The sequence below is a fragment of the Cricetulus griseus genome, chromosome 5, assembly GCF_003668045.3.
Source record: "Cricetulus griseus strain 17A/GY chromosome 5, alternate assembly CriGri-PICRH-1.0, whole genome shotgun sequence".
Classification (NCBI taxonomy): Eukaryota; Metazoa; Chordata; class Mammalia; order Rodentia; family Cricetidae; genus Cricetulus; species Cricetulus griseus.
In genome coordinates this window covers 101887883-101905786 of record NC_048598.1, presented here as the reverse complement: position 1 = coordinate 101905786, position 17904 = coordinate 101887883, and the positions used below count along the sequence as shown (strand labels likewise).

The 17904-nt window shown below is 55.4% G+C and overlaps 1 protein-coding gene across 2 annotated transcripts; it reads right to left on the bottom strand.

The window, feature by feature from the left end:
* Positions 1–1338: 1338 nt before the first annotated feature.
* Positions 1339–16846, bottom strand: Map2k2 (mitogen-activated protein kinase kinase 2). 2 transcript variants are annotated; one of them, XM_027419280.2, is made up of 11 exons: positions 16539–16845; positions 14502–14712; positions 10288–10434; positions 6854–6931; positions 6346–6397; positions 6148–6272; positions 5844–6057; positions 4514–4578; positions 3705–3766; positions 3104–3149; positions 1339–2341 (listed from the first exon to the last, which is right to left on the bottom strand). In XM_027419280.2, exons 1-11 carry the CDS (start codon positions 16628–16630, stop codon positions 2231–2233), a joined length of 1203 nt encoding a protein of 400 aa, XP_027275081.1. In that variant the 5' UTR covers positions 16631–16845; the 3' UTR covers positions 1339–2230. The 2 variants fall into 2 exon arrangements, with proteins under 2 accessions (XP_027275081.1, XP_035301185.1); XM_035445294.1 differs by lacking the exon at positions 4514–4578 and having other exon boundaries at positions 2243–2341; positions 16539–16846.
* Between the last annotated feature and the right edge of the window lie 1058 nt (positions 16847–17904).

The following is a 17904-nucleotide window of genomic DNA, read 5'->3' as shown; positions in this document are numbered from 1 at the left end:
GTTTCTGTGTGCGTGTGCGCCAGTGCATGAACACGGTGTGTTGAGGCCAAAGTAGGCCATGGGGTCTCTGTAACTTTGTACCTCTTTGCTTTTAACAGAATCTGGCTGTGTAGCCCTGGGTGACCTGAGACAGCTGCACTCCAACTCAGAGATCCTCCTGTCTGCATTCAGAGTGCTGGGACTGAGTGAGTATGCCACCATAAATGGCCTGCCTTCTTTGTGACAGGGCCTCACTGAAGCTGAAGCTCATTCCAGCTAGGCTGGCTGGCTACTGAGCTCTAGGACCCTCCAAACATGGAGCGTTTGGGCCCACATGGCCGTTCATGGCTTTTGATGAGCAGCTGGGATTCAAATGCAGGCCCCCATGCCTGTCTACACAGGCATGGACCCCATAGTCCAATTAAGGCTGAGGCTGTGGCTCAGGGCAAGTGTGGCAAGACATCTGGACAGTAACCATCCCTATTCCTGGGGCAGCAGGCCATGGCAAGTGGATGGACTGAGCAGCTGGGGTCACTGGTCTCTGTGGGAAAACCCAGCACTGGATGCCAGAGGCCAGGCCAGTCTATACAGTAAGTTCCAGGGTAAGACACACCACTTTAAAACGGGGCCCACAAGCGGCCAAACAGAATATTGCCAGCCCAGGTACTCTTATCCCAGTGCCTTTGAGAACTGCTGGGGATGGTGGGTCCACCCCTAACACTAGAGAGGTGGAGGCAGGATGAGTTAGAAGCCAGCCTAGGCTGCCCCTGCCTTATAAGATTGACAGGGTGTGGTACACACCTTTAATCTTGGCACTGGGGGAGATGGGCTAGCCTAATCTATGTAATGACTTCCAAGACAGCCAGGAATATGTAAAGAGACCACCAATGAAAAACAACACCCCCCCAAAATGCTGTGGTGGCACACACCTGTAATCCTAGCACTCGGGAAGCAGAGGCAGGTGGATCTCTGTGAGTTCGAGCCCAGCCTGGTCTACAGAGCAACTCAGGACAGGCTCCAAACCTAGAGAATCCCTGTCTCAAAAATCATAAAAAAAAATGAATAAAAATAAAAATGGCGGTCAGGAGAGGCAGGTAGAGAGCAAAGGTTGCTAGCTATGGCTCATGTCTACCACTGAAGCATTAAGGAGGCAGAGGCAGGAAAATCTCAATTTACAGGCTAGCCTGGGTTGCAGAGACCTTGTGTCTCCAACACAAAAGACAGGCATGGGAGGAAATCTCTCTGGGTTGGAGACCAGCCTGGTCTACAGAGTGAGTTCCAAGACAGCCAGGGCTACACAGTGCAAACCTGTCTGGAGAAACAGAAACATGAAAACACACACACACAAAGTCCCACAAGTATGATTTCAGCACTCTTGTGATCACTGACATGTTCTCACTATGTAACCCAGGCTGGCCTAGAAACTGCCATCCTCCTGCCTCAGGTACCACAGGCTTCCACAAGACTCATAACTCATGGCAGTGAGGTGGAGGGGCAGCCCCTCCCCCACTGCACTGTACACTTCCTGTTTCTCAGCCCCCTCACAGCCTCCCATTCCTAGCAACTGGGGCTCTGCAGCTGAGCTGTGCAGGCCGATGACATGCAGCCGGGACCACAAGCCCCAGCACTTACTTCTACAGTGCTGACTCTGGGTCCATGTCAGCATGTATGACTTTTACAAGTGTTAAGGGGTACGCTCTAGCCTCAGGATCCTTGAACTGGAAGAGGCCTCTCCACTTTCCTTACAGCCCACTGGGGCTGAGTTTGACTCTGATGGGTGGGTGGGCAGAGGTGAAAGGGCCGCCCAGCCCTTGTGTGGTTGCTACAAGCTGTGAGGAGGCTCTTATCTAGATCTCTTCAGATCTGCTGGGGTCTCTCTACCCCAGAGGGCAGCAGGGCATTTCCTGTGCATGGGGCTGAGTCAGCTCAGCACAGGCCAGCGCCTCAGCTGTGCTCCCTGGAGTCCACTGGGGGCCAGAAGGGACCCTGCTCCCACACCCTCAGTGGGGAAGGAGGCCTTGGGGAGGAAGGGAGATGGAGAGGCATTGCTTCCTCCCTCCCTCAGCCCTGCCTTTTCCACCTGGCGAGCGCGAGCAATGGGCCAGGAGCACAGTGGCAGCTTTCTTTCTCCATTTTGTTTGGTTTTGCAAACGCACGGAAGCAGGTCCCCTGCCACAACACAGCTTCACCATCCCCAGGGGCAGCCACGGTGCCGACAGGAACAAGGACAGAGGCTATTGGGCGATGGCTGTCACACTGCAGTGCGCGTGGGTGTGCTGGGCTGCTTCAGCCGCAGGGTTCGGCACAGCCAGCCTGCGAAGTCCACCTCCTCCCCCTCGGAGTGCTTGATGAAGGCGTGGTTCTGAAAGAGGCAGGGCATCAGTCACAGCCTGGGATGTCCTCTGTGTGGGGGTGCCCCTGGCCTCTGCCTGCTCCAGGCCACAAACTCCACTCAGAACAGCTGCACATCCCCAAGCCTGGCTGAGGGTATGTGGGGATAAATGACAGTACCTATGACCCTGCCTGTGCCTCCTTCACAGGGTAGGTTTGGCCTGGTTACAGTGGGGCCAGGACACCCTCTCCTCTTTCTCGGCTTTCTTCTTTTTGTTGTTGCTTTTTGAGACAGGGTTTCTCTGCGTAACCTGGCTATCCTGCAACACACTCTGTAGATCAGGCTGGCTCCAACTCAAGAGATCCTCCAGAGTGCTGGGATTAACGGTGTGTGACCCCACTGCTTTTTCCTTTTGTGACAGCCCTAAACTACTATGCAATCAAAGACGACCTTGGCATTTTAATACTTTTGCCTCAACTCCCAGGGTGCCAAGAAGATGCACTAGTGCTGAGGCTGGCCTCCCACTATGTTAGCGCGGCAGGCATGCGCCACCACACCCGTGACTAGCATGGCTTTCTCTTCCAGGGGCCTAAGAGACAGATGGCGCTTAAGGCAGATTAGGCCTGTGCCATGGGACTGCTGAGGTCTGCCGTAAATCCCACCATGTAAGAGGGCTTCATTTTCCTGTCACAGAAAATCCCTGCCTCATGGATGGCCCGGGCCTCTGGGTGGCGTGAGGTGGCCATGCAGACAGCCCCACAGCACCTGAGCACAGGTCACACCTCCACTCACCATCAGCATCTTCAGATCCGCTCGCTCTGCCGGGTTCTTAATGAGGCTGGGATGAGGGGACAAATTGGGAATGTCACTCATTAGCTACAGTCCAGACATTCTGAGGTGTGTGTGTGTGTGTGTGGGGAGCTGCCTACCAGTAGCCCTTTATTTATTTATTTTTAACTCTTTTTGGGTTCATGTTGCACAGGCTGCCTTTGAACTCACTAGCAGAGGATAACTGTCCTCCAGAGTGCTGGGATGTCAGGAGTGCAACCCCAGCCCCCACCCCCCAACTAAATTTCTAATGAACTAGCGAATGCAGAGGGAGCTTGCAACTCTACTACTCAGCACACAAGAAGCCTGCCTCCTGGCCCCATTGTGTTCAGAAAACACCTCACTACAGCTGACCAAACTTCAAGGACTGAGGATTCAGAGGCTCAGCTAACCACCTCCCCCAACAGATGTCCACTGGGTGGGACCTCTGGGACAGGACCAGGGGCCGTGCATAGGCCCCCAGGTTTGGGGGACACACTGACCCCCAACTGCACATAGTAGCTGGCCCAGGAGCCAATGGCTGGAGTGTGGAGCTGCCTCACCCATCCCCGGGGCCCCACCTCACCATTTATTCACAAACTCCTGGAAGTCCGAGCTGAACACACCACTGGGCAGCTTGGGAGGTGGCTGTGAAGGACAGGGAAGGGTCACTTGGGTGGCTGCAGGGACTCTGGCCACTCAATCACTGTGCTGAGCTTCTCCAGTTTAGCTTTTCAATACCATCAAGTTGGTGGGCGGAGACGCCCTGTGGTACAGGTGGAGCCCTTCCTGTGAAGCGTGGCTCCAGGACTTCCTGGGAGAAGCAGTAGCTGATCTGGAGTCACTGCCAGGAACAGTGGCAACCCTGTCACCCAGGCTCAGTCATAGCTGGCCAGGAGGGTCCACAGCCCATGTTCACCAGTGACTCTTTGTCCTGGGGATGTACATCCACAAATGACCTTGGTTCCTTCTTGAGACAGGCTTGGATTTTTTGTTCCATTATCGGCAGTTTATCCTTTTGAGTCAGGGTTTCGAACTGTAGCTAAGATTGATTTGGAACTCACTATGTGACTGAACTCAAGGCCATCCTCCTGCGTTAGCCTCAGGTACAAGGGTAGTAGGTCAGAAGCAAGCCTGCTCCAGGAGCTCTCTGGACCCAAACACATCTAACTTCCTACTGGGGAAGGTGGGGACCACAGGGGTGCTATGAAGAAACATCACCTTGTGTGTGAGGTCCTGAAGTAAACCTAGCCCCTCATTGGGTGTGCGTGGGGTATTCCAGGTGTCCCTAGCTCACAGCATCTGCAACAGGGCTGTAGTTCCCTCCCCCAGGCAACATCCACAATGGGTCTGGTAACTCCCTGAGAAAAGTTTCCGAAGGCCAAGGGCACACACCTCATTCACAATGTAGTCCAGCAGCTCAAAGATGGCCATGGCAGGTCGGCTGTCCATCCCATGACCTACTTGGCAGGACAAAGGACAGATAACTGGGGGAGACAAAACTTAGAGGGTGCCCCTGCCTGGCCTCACTCCTGCAGGCATATCCCAAGGAATCACTCATCTAACTGGGGGTGCTCCCAGCCCAGTCAGTCACAGCCCCTGGCACTCTTAGGGCTTGGCAGGTGGGGGAGGGGTCTGGTGACTAAGCAAGGACACTGATATGACCTTGCAGAGCAGCTGCTGAGGACATGGAGCAGGGGGCCGACAGGTGGTGAGCCTTGCTCAAGGCACTGATGGCTAGCTGCTGAACTGTGCTGTCCGCCTGTCCAGCCACGGGTGCTGCACTGAGGCTGCAGCAGGGTAGTGAGCTGGCCTGGGTGTCACCATCACAGCTCGCCAGAAGACTGCCCCCCCTCCCCACCACCCCCCTCCCCGTGCCATCAAGGAGTCAGCTGAAGAACATGCCCTGTAATCCAGTGTCAGGATGCGCAGCCAGGAGGGGGCTCTCTGCTCATTAAAGGGACACACAGCAAGCAAGTCCAGCCACACACAGCAACTTCCTATTGTGCTTAGTGAGACCAAGGCACATAGTCACACAGTGTGCACTCCCTGACAGGAAATGTCTAGAGGGGACTGAGGGCCAGGCATCAGAACATGTGAGTTCCTTTAGCTAGAGGGGACAGGTTCTCCCAGCTCTGGATGTACTAACCACTGGGCGGCAGGGCCTCCAAGAAGCAAGCTTCAGAGTTTAGCCGTTTCCAGTCACAAAATGTCCACACTCCCCGACAAGCTGCTTAAATCCTAGCACCTGGCACTCTGCACAGGCTGTCCCCACACCAGGACTCTGCCCCGACCCCCAGTGGCTGAGGTGGCCACTCAAAGGGCTGGATGTCTCCGCAGGACCCCTGGCTTCCTGTGCAGGTGAGGCCCTAGCCCCAGGGATGTCACCAGGTTGAGGAACAGGCTGCTGGCAGTGACTGGCTCCCTTTGCACCCCAGCCCCACTTATTTTCGTGAGGAAATGCTGGGAAACCCAGCAGCTGGCCAATGCCTGCCCCAGAGAGGAGCTTCCGGCCTTCCAGCTGGCAGCAACAGGTGCAGCTGCCTTGGCCTTTAGGGTGAGACGCTCACTGCTTGCAGCTCTGTCCCCAGGAAGCCTAGGACCATCTGAGGACTGCTGACCACAGCATGCCCCGTCCAGAGGACAGCTGGTGCAGAGAAAGGCCCAGCAGGATGGCAGCTGGTCCCATATCTGTCCCTCCCAAGATAGCTGCCCTGTCCCGTACCGCTGATGGGGCGTCCAGGCGGCCTGGGCCTCGGCGAGACACTATGGGGCTCTCCGTCTGCGCCATCGACCACAGGCCGGCCAAAGCTGGCCTCTAGTTCCTTGGCATCAGGTGGGGGGATGGGGTACCTCCCGATGGCCAGCTCCACCAGCGACAGTCCCATGCTCCAGATGTCCGACTGCACAGAGTAATGCGTGCCCTGTAGCCGCTCTGGCTGGAGAGGAGACAGGTACAGAGCTGGGGTTGGCAGCAATAGGACAGGGACCCTACTAAGAATGTGTGCAGAGGAGGCCAGGACACTCACAGACATATAGGAGCGTGTTCCCACAAATGAATTGGCCATGGAGTCAATCAGCTGGCCGCTCACCCCGAAGTCACACAGCTTGATCTCACCGCGACAGTTCACCAGGATGTTGGAGGGCTTCACATCTGGAGACACGGCAAGGGGTGAGGCTGAGCCTGCTGTGGCAGCGTGCACACGCACGCACTCACACCCACTTACCTCTGTGCATGATCTGGTGCTTCTCACGGAGGTATGCCAGGCCTCGGAGTACCTGCAGGGAAGAAGCACGGTAGCCAGGTCAGAGGTAGGTAACCTCTGTGCCGACAGCACCAGCTTTAGGCTGCAACGACCTTCCCCAACCACAGGAGAATAGTGCCATGGCAGCTGAGCGCCACATTAAATACCCAAGCCCCACACAGACACCTGTAGGAAGCACATGGTCACTGTCTATATTTGAAAGCACAGGGCCAAGGGTAGCCTCAAACTCACTGCAATCCTCCTGCCTCAGCCAACTGTTGAGATGACCAGTCTGTAGCCCTATCTGACTTGGAACTCACTATATAGACCAGGCTGCCTGTCTCCTAAATGCTGGATGGGTGCTCGATCCATAGCCAGCTTTGTGTGGTCATGGAGGGGCTAGCAGAGAACCCCAAAAAGATGAGGACTTGACCTGCTCAGTCTCCTAGGGAGAAGCTGCCGGTGGAACACCAGCAGCTGGCAAACTCACCGCAATGCTGACCTTCCCCAAGATGTCCTCAGGGATCCGCTTGGCCTCCTTGAGCACCTGGTCCAGTGAGCCACCATCCTACATGCAGAGATGGCAGCAGCTGAGGAGCTGGCCTTGTCAAGAAGCCCAACCACCAGCAGCCTCGGCTCTCCACAGGTCCCCAGGTAGGGGAGTGGTGTGGGAGGCTGTGGAGCCCTGAACCTGAGTGATGGTGGTGACAGACCACACCTCTACAAGAGCCAGCTCCTTGTTTCAGAAACAGTGGGGAAAAGGTGGTGACACTGGAGTTCTTTGGACAAGATGGGACAGGCCTGACTCACAGCCATTTGCCCTCAGGGGGCTGTGCCCCACAGATCACCAATATGGCTGTTTCTCACACCCAGGGCACCAGCCTGATTATACTCAACAGATAAGGAAATACTGTCCAGGTTGTCACACCTGTGTGTATTTCCAAACTGACACAGGAAAATAGGACCTCAGAAGATGAGGTCAGAAAGGGGCCTCTCCTGTACTCCCCTGCCACAGTGCTCAGAGGGACACACAGGGCAGGTCCAGAAAACCCAGCCGTATCTGGAGCTGCTAGGACACACAGGTGGACTATCACCCAGGTGGCTGGCCTCCCAGTGGGCCTGTGCAGCTGTTTAGAGTCACTGGAGCCCAAGATTGGAGGTGGCCCTGGCTGGGCACTGGGGAAAGGACAGGGCTGCTGTCTACCGAGGGCAGCAGGGGTGACTGCTTCTGTCAGGCCACACTGGGCCATGCGGGGTGCTGAGGAGGGCCTGGCCTATCTGCTGAGGCCTAACTGGCCTCTTCCCAACTCTACACCAGGAGCTCCCTGAGTGTGACAGCTATACACATCCCTAGGCATGGCTGAGAGTCCCTGGGTGTGAGCTTGGATGATCATAGCCTGGTCATAGTGTCCAGGGCAAGATGCATAACTTCAGATACTACCTGCAAGTCCCTGCATGTGCCCCTAGTGCTCTATAGACTGTCACCATCACAGTGTTGTGGATTATTTGTTTAACTATACAAAGATGTGTTGCATTTGTTTATGTTGCAAAATATTTGTTTAACTATGTAAAGATGTGTTGCTGTTTTTCCTTACCTGCCTAAGGCCTAATTGGTCTAATAAAAAGCTGAACAGTCAATAGCAAGAGAGGAGGTATAGGCAGGAAGGACTTTGAGGCAGGGAGAGTAAGTAGGAGGAGGAATTTCAACTTGGGGAGGCAGGACACCAGGGACCAGCCAGCCAGCCATGGAGTAGGACATACAGAATGAAAGCAAGGTAAAGGATGAATAGAAACAGGTTAAATTAAGTTAAAAGAGTCTAGTGGGATAAACCTTAACTAAGGCCAAGCCTTCATAATTAACAGTAAGTCTCCATGTCTTTATGTGGGAGCTGGTTGGCAGCTCAGAGAAAACGCCAACATCACAGACAGCACCACACATTTTCTTTTTTGTTGTTGTTTTTGTCTTCCTTCCTTCCTTCCTTCCTTCCTTCCTTCCTTTCTTCCTGAGACAGGGTTTCTCTGTGTAGCTTTAGAGCCTGTCCTGGAACTTGCTCTGTAGATCAGGCTGGCCTTGAACTCATGGAGATCCTCCTGTCTCTACCTCCTGAGTGCTGGGATTAAAGGCGTGCGCCACCACTGCCCAGCTGTATCAGATATTTTCTTGTGAAAGACTCAAACACAGATGAAGCAGGCTGAGTCGCAGAATCTTCTGCTCTCCCTGACACGCCTCTACAGCTGCCACACACACTGTGGAGGACAGTGTGAGCACCCCAGCAGGCTCCAAGCAGCTGTGTCATACCTAAGGACACACAGCAGCAGCTCCTCTTGTACAGTAAGTAACAGCTGGTTCTGCAGTGGGAGCTAGGAAGGTGGCCTCTGAGAGGTGGTCCTGGTGGGAAGTATGGCCTTGGAAGAGGATGGCAGGACCCCACTTCTCCCTCCCCTTCTTCTTGGTGGGATGAACAGCTCTACCCCACAGGAGCCTTTTCTTAAGATGGGGCTGAAACATTACATATCAGAGACAAGCGCTCTGTGTACACAAGCATATAAGAGGAGACAGAGGTCCTGTCAGCCCAAGGGCAGGCCACAGCACATGTACTGTTATAGCCTGGGTGTCATCTTGCCCTTCCCAAGGTCTGGCTGAATGTGAACCACCATAAAGTGGGACTCAGAGCTGCACCAAAGGCCACAGCTGCATCCTTCTCCCGTGATTGACAGGTTCTCTGGTGTGCTGTCTAGCACAAGCCACTAATAGAGAGGACAGCCCACTGCTGCCTGTCCCTAGGAGCTAAGCAGGTGGCTCAGTCACTGAGTGTAACCTCTGGAGCCAAGCACAGTTTCTGTGGCATCCTAAAACTGCAAGTGGACTAGAGCCAGGACCAGTCAAATGACCACCCAACACCACCCCCAAGCTACCCTTCCTCCCAGGACACACCCATAGCAGGTGATCTACGATTTACAACCAAATTCCATCTGCAAGGAAGGTCAGAGTGGCCTTCTTTTCAATCCTTTCAGACAGGGTCCATATGGTCTTGCACTCCTCTCTTGCTGCCTCTGCCTCCCTAGACTGAGATGGTAAAAAAAATACCACTGCTTGGCTTGGTTTTGTTTTGTTCTGTGATAGTACCTCAAACTCAAGGCAATCCTTCTGCCTCTGGGAGCCTCATATATCAACACAGCTGCCCAGTGTGGGAGGTACCTGCAGACTTGGAGCACTCCTGTAGCACTGTGCCTAGCTGGGCTGCCAGCCACTGTGGCAGTGAGAGTCAAGTTCTTTGACACACAGGATAGAGTCCCCTTCCTACAGAGGACCAGGAGGCCTTTGACGACACATCTATGAAGAGATGGGAGGAGGGGGCCACACACCCGGGCCTGCTCCTCCCTGAGGCAAACAGGGTAGGCTCAAGGGAGAGACAGGCCAAGGCCATGTGAGGGGCTCCCACCAGCTAGGTGCATCTAAGCTCACATTCACTCCCTGCTTCCCATACAAAATGGTCCCCGGGTCTGCACACTGGCAAGGCACAGCTGAGAACCACAGCAGCCGCCAAGCCTTGCAGGTGAGTCTCAGGGGTCTGGCACCTGGCACAGCAGGTTGGGGAGCATGGCAGAGACAGGGTAGGATTCTCACTGTCCCCCTTCCATCCTGCCCAAGTCTGGAGACCCAGACTGTTATCTAGAGAGTGAAGTGCAGGCTCCCATCTGAAGCTGGGGCCCACGTGCCTGAGTGCATTCTCCCCAGCTCAGAGCATGACAAACAGCTACTAGAAGAGGAACCCACTTCCCACAGTGGGCACATGTGTAATGTGGGGACCACATCCTGCCCTGGGTCCCAAAGACCACAAATTCATGCCCCACTCACCACTGCCCCACACCCCCGCCGGGAGCAGTGGGTAAGGAGGGTGGATGGGAACAGAGAGCCCTCACCATGTGCTCCATGCAGATGCTGATCTCGCCATCACTGTAGAAAGCCCCATAGAAGCCCACAATGTAGGGTGAGTTGCACTCATGCAGCACCTGCAGCTCCCGGATGATCTGGTTGCGGACGGCTGGTTTGATCTCCAGATGGATCAGCTGCAAGGGGGAAGAGTGGCTGTTGAGTGAGGGGAAGGGTATTCTGGCCACAAAGCCCCCACAGACCCAATCCTGGGCGTATGCTTGTGAGAAGGGAAGACATCACCTACATGGCCTTACATGAGTGCCCAGGTACCTTTGTTTCCAATGCTTAAAGTGGGGAATATTAGGGTTCCCAAATGGTTGACAGGCACATAGCATGATTGCCCACACACTGGAATATTATTCACCATGAGCAGGAGTGCAGCTGACACTCACAATGTGGTGAGACCATAAGGACATCATGGTCAGTGAGAGACCCAGACACAAGACTCCACAAGAAATGCCTAAAACAGGCAAATCCACAAATGGGCAGAGGATTCATAGGTGCCTGAGATAGGCTAGGGTAACAGCCCCCGGGGACGCAATGCTTTTAGTCTTTCAGTAAAACTGGCCTAAATGAAGATTTTTAAAAAAAGGGAAAGTAAGGCCAGGCGATGGTGTTAGTCCCAAACAAGGGTACTCGGCACTACACCAACATCCATCCCAACAGGCCAAAGGAACACATCGCCATGATGCTCCCTCCTCCCCTGGGTCAGGCAAGGAGAGCATCCCAGCACACACATACCAAAAGGGGTCTGATTCAGGGGGCACCTCATCTGAGGACTTGCTCCAAATGGCCACTTGGGCAGAGCCTGATATAACTGATCATTGGAATGGGCTCTTTAAAAGTCAGTTCAAGCCAGGCGTTGGTGGCGCACGCCTTTAATCCCAGCACTTGGGAGGCAGAGGCAGGCGGATCTCTGTGAGTTCGAGGCCAGCCTGGTCTCCAGAGCGAGTGCCAGGATAGGCTCCAAAGCTACACAGAGAAACCCTGTCTCGAAAAACCCCCCAAAAAAATAAATAAATAAAAATAAAAAGTTAAAACCATGATGGGCATGGTAGTGCACACCTTTAATCCCAGCTCACAGAATGCAGAAACAAGCAATCTGTGTGTTCAAGGCCAGCCTGGTCTACAGAGTTGAGTTCCAGAACAGACAGGGATACACAGAGAAACCCTATCTTGAAAAAAACCAAGATAAAATAAAATAAATAAAACCACAAAATGGAAGCCCAGAATGGGGACACACACTTGAGGACCCTGCCCTCAGGAGGCTCAGGAGTCCAGGTCAGCTTCAGCAACAGAGCAAGAGTTTTGCCAGCCTGGCACAATGGCACACGCCTTTAATCCTGGCACTCAGGAGGCAGAGGCAGGCAGCTCTTTCTGAGTTCAAGGCCAGCCTGATCTACAAAGTGAGTTCTAAATAACCACAACTATGTAGTAAGACCCTGTCTCAAAAATGTTTCCTCAAAACCACACTAAGCCAAACCACAACAGAAAGCAAGTAAAACACATGAGAATGGTATTTTACACACAAAGGATGAGCATCCCTCATCTGTGAACCACAAACATTCTAGAACCCCAAAAGCTGAATCAGGCCTAGTACAGTAGCCCAGACTGGTCTGGACCATCTCATGGCCCTGCCTCACAAACACTAGGCCCAACCAACACCTGTGCTAAGCCCATGCCTTCTGCCTCAGTCCTACTAATTAAGAGTGTTTGCACATGGGCCTGTGGAGTAGGACTGCATCTCTTGGTGCTCACATTACCCGGGCCTGTGGAGGTCCAGGTCCATTCTGAGAACCTTGGGCAAGATAGAAGCGAATGCAGAACAGAGACCCGGAGTGCATCAGGCATTCCAAGTAGGGCAAGGCCACAGATGAGGGAGGCTCTCAGTCACCACAGAGCTTCTTGGATACAGTTAATCTGATGCTGGTGGGACATCACAAGTTCTGAGGTGGAGGAGGAAGCACTGACAGGAATGTGGACAGTGCAGTGAGCCCCCACAAGCATGCCAACCGCCCTGATGAGAAGCCAGGGGCAAGTGTTACCACCTCCATCTTGTGTGGACATCCTGGAGGAGGCACATGAAAGGCTGTCATCTCTTTACCTGATGCAGAAACTTCTCTGCCCTAGTCCTGCTGGGTAGGGACTAGCAGCTGAGGGTCTGTTTGGTTATCAATGAGTTGTACTGCCCCCAGTTTCCCAGAGGACATGGAACTGCATGAAAACACCCGAACTGCCCCTGGTCCAGGCCTGACTGTAGGTCTCTGTGTGTCCCCTGCTGGAAGTGTGGCCAGGCCTTGAGCAGAGCCATCCTCCTCTGTCAGTGAGATGTAGAGATGGGATGCAAGGGTTGGATCTCACTTCCTTTCTGACTAGAAACAGAGTCTGCAAGATGTGTACTGCCTACAGTGCAAGATTCAGGAGGCTCCACCTTTGACATGTCATGGCAGCCAGTCCAGAGCCTGGACCATGAAATGTGGATGTTTCCAAGAGCATGCAATCCTAGCGCAGCCTTAGCCTCACTCTCACTGTGCCACAGGTCTGTCACCAACTCCCAACAACCACACACACCAGCTCTGCACATGCTGCCCTTGGTAGGGATCAGTTGGCATGGAGACATGGCCTCTGGGTCACACAAGTTCCAGGCAAAAAAGCCACTGGCCATGGAGAAGCAGCTTCCAGTCCAGGTTTGTCACAGCCCTACTTGAATTCTGCTGACCCTATCTGGCTCAAAGCACAAGGTGCCTGGGACTATAATAGAGCAAGGATGTCACTGGAGGCTGGACCAGTCACAAACAGATGGAGCGTGCAGACATGTTGGGCCTTCTGTATGGTCCATCATGGCAGATAATCACGTGACAGAGCAGGCATGCTGACCAAGGGAGCAGTGGGGACAACTTTTGAAGTAGCCCCATACAGGGGTGACCTGCATCCAGATGTCTGTCCACACACTCTGCACCTCTGATGCAGCCAACATGTCAGGGAGCTCCTGGGTTCCCACAATGACTCGGGACTCCTCTTCAGGTCCCTGCTGCCCTCGGAATGCCACAGCAATCCTCTGCACTAGGCAGTTGGAGATTCCAGGGAAGAGAGAGGCACACTGAACAGGAAACCCCGGGCAGGGAAGATGTGGCTCCCTTTGCTCAACAGGCCACTCTTTCAAGACTTCTAGAAACACCAGAGACCGATGTACAGTTGTCACAATTGGCGGTGTCCTTATCTCACCTTTCCATACCTTAAGGAGACTCTTGGCACTAATGGAGAGGAGCCAGCAGGCAGGCAGAGGGGCCCCCTCAGCTGGTCAGAATTCTGCAGAGTGAGGACAGCTCAGCCTCTTGCACCTCATTGGCCAAAGCCCTTGGGGCTCAGCAAACACTCATTCACTAGCCTCCTTGTGGCTGGAATGGAGGTCTGCTAGGCTGAGGCTGTGAGCTTTCAAATTAAAGAAAAGCAGGAAACTGAACCATGACAGAGTGGTCCTCATCCAACCATGAGGAGGGAAGCAGGGACACTGCTCCAAAGTGGCCTTCAGGGCTACTCTGAGGCCCCAGCACAGAGGCAAACCCACCATCACACTGTCCACTCTTCCTCAGTGGTCAGAGCTTGCCTGGTTTACTGAGCCCTGGGCTCATTCCCAGCATGGCTCCAAATTGGATCAACCCTTCTGCTGTACGAATGTGTACATCTGGCAGTCCTGCTTCTCTGGAGATCAGACTGATGAACCTGTTTAGTTTTCCATGTAGGATCTTATGTAGCACAGGCTGGCCTGGAACTCCACATGCAGCTGAAGATGACTTTGCACTCTTGATCTTCCTGGGACAACAGGCATGTACCACACACTGGGGATGGAACCTAGCTCTGCCCACTGAGCCAAGGCTACCACCACGGACTAATAGACATGGAAACTCCACATGTGGCCTTGTTCTAGCTAGTGGCCAGTAGTTCACAGTCCAGTCCTGGCAATAGTTTTGTCTTGGATGAGGAAGGACCTGGGGTCTGATGCATGCTAGGCCAGCACTCCCCAATACAGCACATCCCCAGATCCAGAATTTGGCAGGGGGAAGCAATTCCCTGAGTTTCAGGACAGCCTAGTCTGCATAGCAAGATCTAAGCTAGCCAGGGCTACACAGTGAAACCCTGCTCCAGCATCACATGACTGAGAAGCTGAGCACAGCACAAATGCCCACCCTGGCCTCCTCACCTTTCTGGCCATGATGAGGCCTGACGGCTTATGCTGGGCCTTAGTGACCACACCACCATTGCCAGCTCCCAGCTCTGAGATCCTTTCAAAGTCATCGTCCTTGAGTTCCCCGACCTTGGCCTTCTGGGTAAGGAAGGCCTCCAGTCGCTTCCTTTGCTGCTCATCCAGGTCCAATTCCTCTAGCTTCTTCTGCAGGTCCACCAGGTTCGCCCTACAGAGCCCCAGGAGCAGAGGATGAGCCAAGGACCCAAACCCCAGGCCTGCACTCCAGGATCCCCATGTATGGAGGCATTGTGACAAGCTGCCCCAGAGAGACCACATGAGGCGGTGAAGGAGCTAGAGGCCAGGTGTGCCAATGCCTAGGCCAGGACCTCACTTTTGCTGAGGGAATTTCAAGTAACTCTGCATCCAAAAACCAGGACTCTAAGGTGATTGACTAAAGCGGTAGCAGCCACAACTGTGATTTAATAGTGTGTGGTTATGCTAATCAAACCTGAGGCTTCCAGCGCATGACTTCTGCCAGCCCCTCACTCGGGGTTTCTAGACAGGGGCTCTATCTTTCAGGATGGGGTCTAAAAGTTACTCAGACTGCCCTTGAATTCACTCTATAGCCTAGGTTAGCTTAAACTGGTGATCTTCATGTCTCAGTGTCAGGGGCAATTAAAAAATCTGTTCCTACCACTCTGTCTTCAGGAACGAGCAAGCCACCCACCCATCCCATCCTGTTCTCTCCCATACTGTGAGCCCCCTAGGAGGGAATATAGTGGTCATACAGTACCACAGGCTGCACTGCAGCCCTCAGTACCTCAGTGCCTTCAGCTCCCATAACTCCCAATGGTTGCTCTAACCCATTAGCGTTGGTAGCACAACACAACCTCCAGGGCACTGCACCCACTTCTCTGGTTGACACGTCCTCACTGTGGGCTCGGGTCCCCCAGGCACTTTCTCAGATACCTCAGGTACCCACATGTCATTACCATGACTTCCAGATTGGAAACCGTCCACACCCACTCCTACAACAGCATCCCATAACCTCCCCAGGCCATCTTTACACCTTGTCGGACCCTCAACACCTACCTTACTTCTCAGGTACCCCACCAACCTGACTGGGCCCTCACTCTGCTGTCCGTTGGGGAGTCCTTCCGTCACACTGATATTCCCACAGAGGAATGCCTCCCCTAAGCTTTTCTGACAGACAACCCCCTGGTCTGTGCTCTCTGGGGACACCCCTTTCACCGCAGGAAGGCCAGCCTTCACCTCCCTGTGCTCCCAGCAAACCCTTATACCCAACCTTATTTGATGAACCTTCCCTCAACCCTCTTTCAGGAATGTCATGTACCCCACCCCATCCCAGTGAGCCAGTCACCCTTGTCTTCCTCCCAGGGAACCACGTCCCCCATACAGGCCTCATCTATCTCCTGCAGGCTCTGTACCTGAAACCACTCCACCCACCTCACGAGACTGAGCAACCCTGCCGTGTTCTCTGTCTCACCATCTGGAAAGCCTCAGTCCTTCCCCCCCACCCCCTCCACCCCCGCGACCCCTTTCAGGTATCACATCCCTTCCGCCTGCTTGGTTCTCCTTTCAGAACCCTCTCCATCTCCTTCAGGACCCGGCTTTCTGTGCTCATGCGACCTCCTCAGCTCCCCTTTCCTGGCAGCAGAGCCACCCTGTAAGACCCCGCCCCTTTTCCCCAACCCGCCTCAGCCATTGCCATCCTCAGACTCCAAGGTTCTCTCTTTTAAAACCAGGATGCTCTCAAGGCCACGCCCACCCACCTCGTGCCCCACCCCTCTGTGCTCACGGGCCACAGGGCTCTCTCAAGGCCCCGCCCCTCTCCTCTCCGGCTAAGCAGCTGTCAGACCACACCTCACCTCTCTGGCCCCGCCCTCTCACCAGGCTTTGTTCTAGTCTCCACGGCCACGCCCCTCTCACCTCAGTCCACACCGCTTTCTGCTCAGGCCCCGCCCCTTTCCTCTCAGTCTGGGCGGCCGTCCCCTCAGACCACGCCCCTCCGCCCAGGGCCCGCCCACTCACTCGGAGGCGCCCTCGCTGGTGGGGGACGGGCCCTCGGCGATGGCGGGGTTGATGGTGAGCGCCGGTAGCACCGGCTTCCTCCGGGCCAGCATCGGGGCTCCGCGGCCGGCGGCGGCGCCTCAGCCGGGGCCCATAGGGGGCGGTGCGACGCGGGCCCGGGGCTGCGGCCTAGGCCGGGCGTGCGGCGGCAGGCGACCGGGCCCGGGACGCCGGGGAGCGGAGACCGCTGCTGAAGCCGAGCGAAGCTGACGCTGCGGCGCAGCCGGGAGGCCGAGGAGCAGGGGGCGGCCACGAGACCGCGGGCCGGGATCTCGCGAGGTCTCTCCTCGCGAGGCTCCGCCCTCAGTTCAGGCGCGTGCGCCTTGTGGCGCCCCTGCCGCTGGGTTACGTCTCCGGCACGTGCTACGGCCGGGCAAACGCTCGGCTGCGCATGCGTCGCAGGTGCTGGGTGCGGGGTGGGGTCAGGAGATCGGGCGGACAGGCTGCATCGAGGGGGCTGTAGGGCGCGCCTGGCTGGAGTGCCCCAGACCGCCTGCGGGTGCCTTCGTCCTGTCAGGCTTGTCTGGATTAGTGTCTTAAGTCACCGCAGCTGAGGAGGGTGGCCTCAGTCACCGCAGCTGAGGAGGGTGGTCTCAGTCACCGCAGCTGAGGAGGGTGGCCTCAGTCACCGTCAGTCACCGCAGCTGAGGAGGGTGGCCTCAGTCACCGTCAGTCACCGTAGCTGAGGAGGGTGGTCTCAGTCACCGTAGCTGAGGAGGGTGGCCTCAGTCACCGTCAGTCACCGTAGCTGAGGAGGGTGGTCTCAGTCACCGCAGCTGAGGAGGGTGGCCTCAGTCACCGTCAGTCACCGTAGCTGAGGAGGGTGGTCTCAGTCACCGCAGCTGAGGAGGGGTGGCCTCAGTCACCGTCAGTCACCGTAGCTGAGGAGGGTGGTCTCAGTCACCGCAGCTGAGGAGGGGTGGCCTCAGTCACCGTCAGTCACCGTAGCTGAGGAGGGTGGTCTCAGTCACCGTAGCTGAGGAGGGTGGTCTCAGTCACCGCAGCTGAGGAGGGGTGGCCTCAGTCACCGTCAGTCACCGTAGCTGAGGAGGGTGGTCTCAGTCACCGTAGCTGAGGAGGGTGGCCTCAGTCACCGTCAGTCACCGTAGCTGAGGAGGGTGGTCTCAGTCACCGCAGCTGAGGAGGGTGGCCTCAGTCACCGTCAGTCACCGTAGCTGAGGAGGGTGGTCTCAGTCACCGCAGCTGAGGAGGGGTGGCCTCAGTCACCGTCGGTCACCGTAGCTGAGGAGGGTGGTCTCAGTCACCGTAGCTGAGGAGGGTGGTCTCAGTCACCGCAGCTGAGGAGGGTGTTCTCAGTCACCGCAGC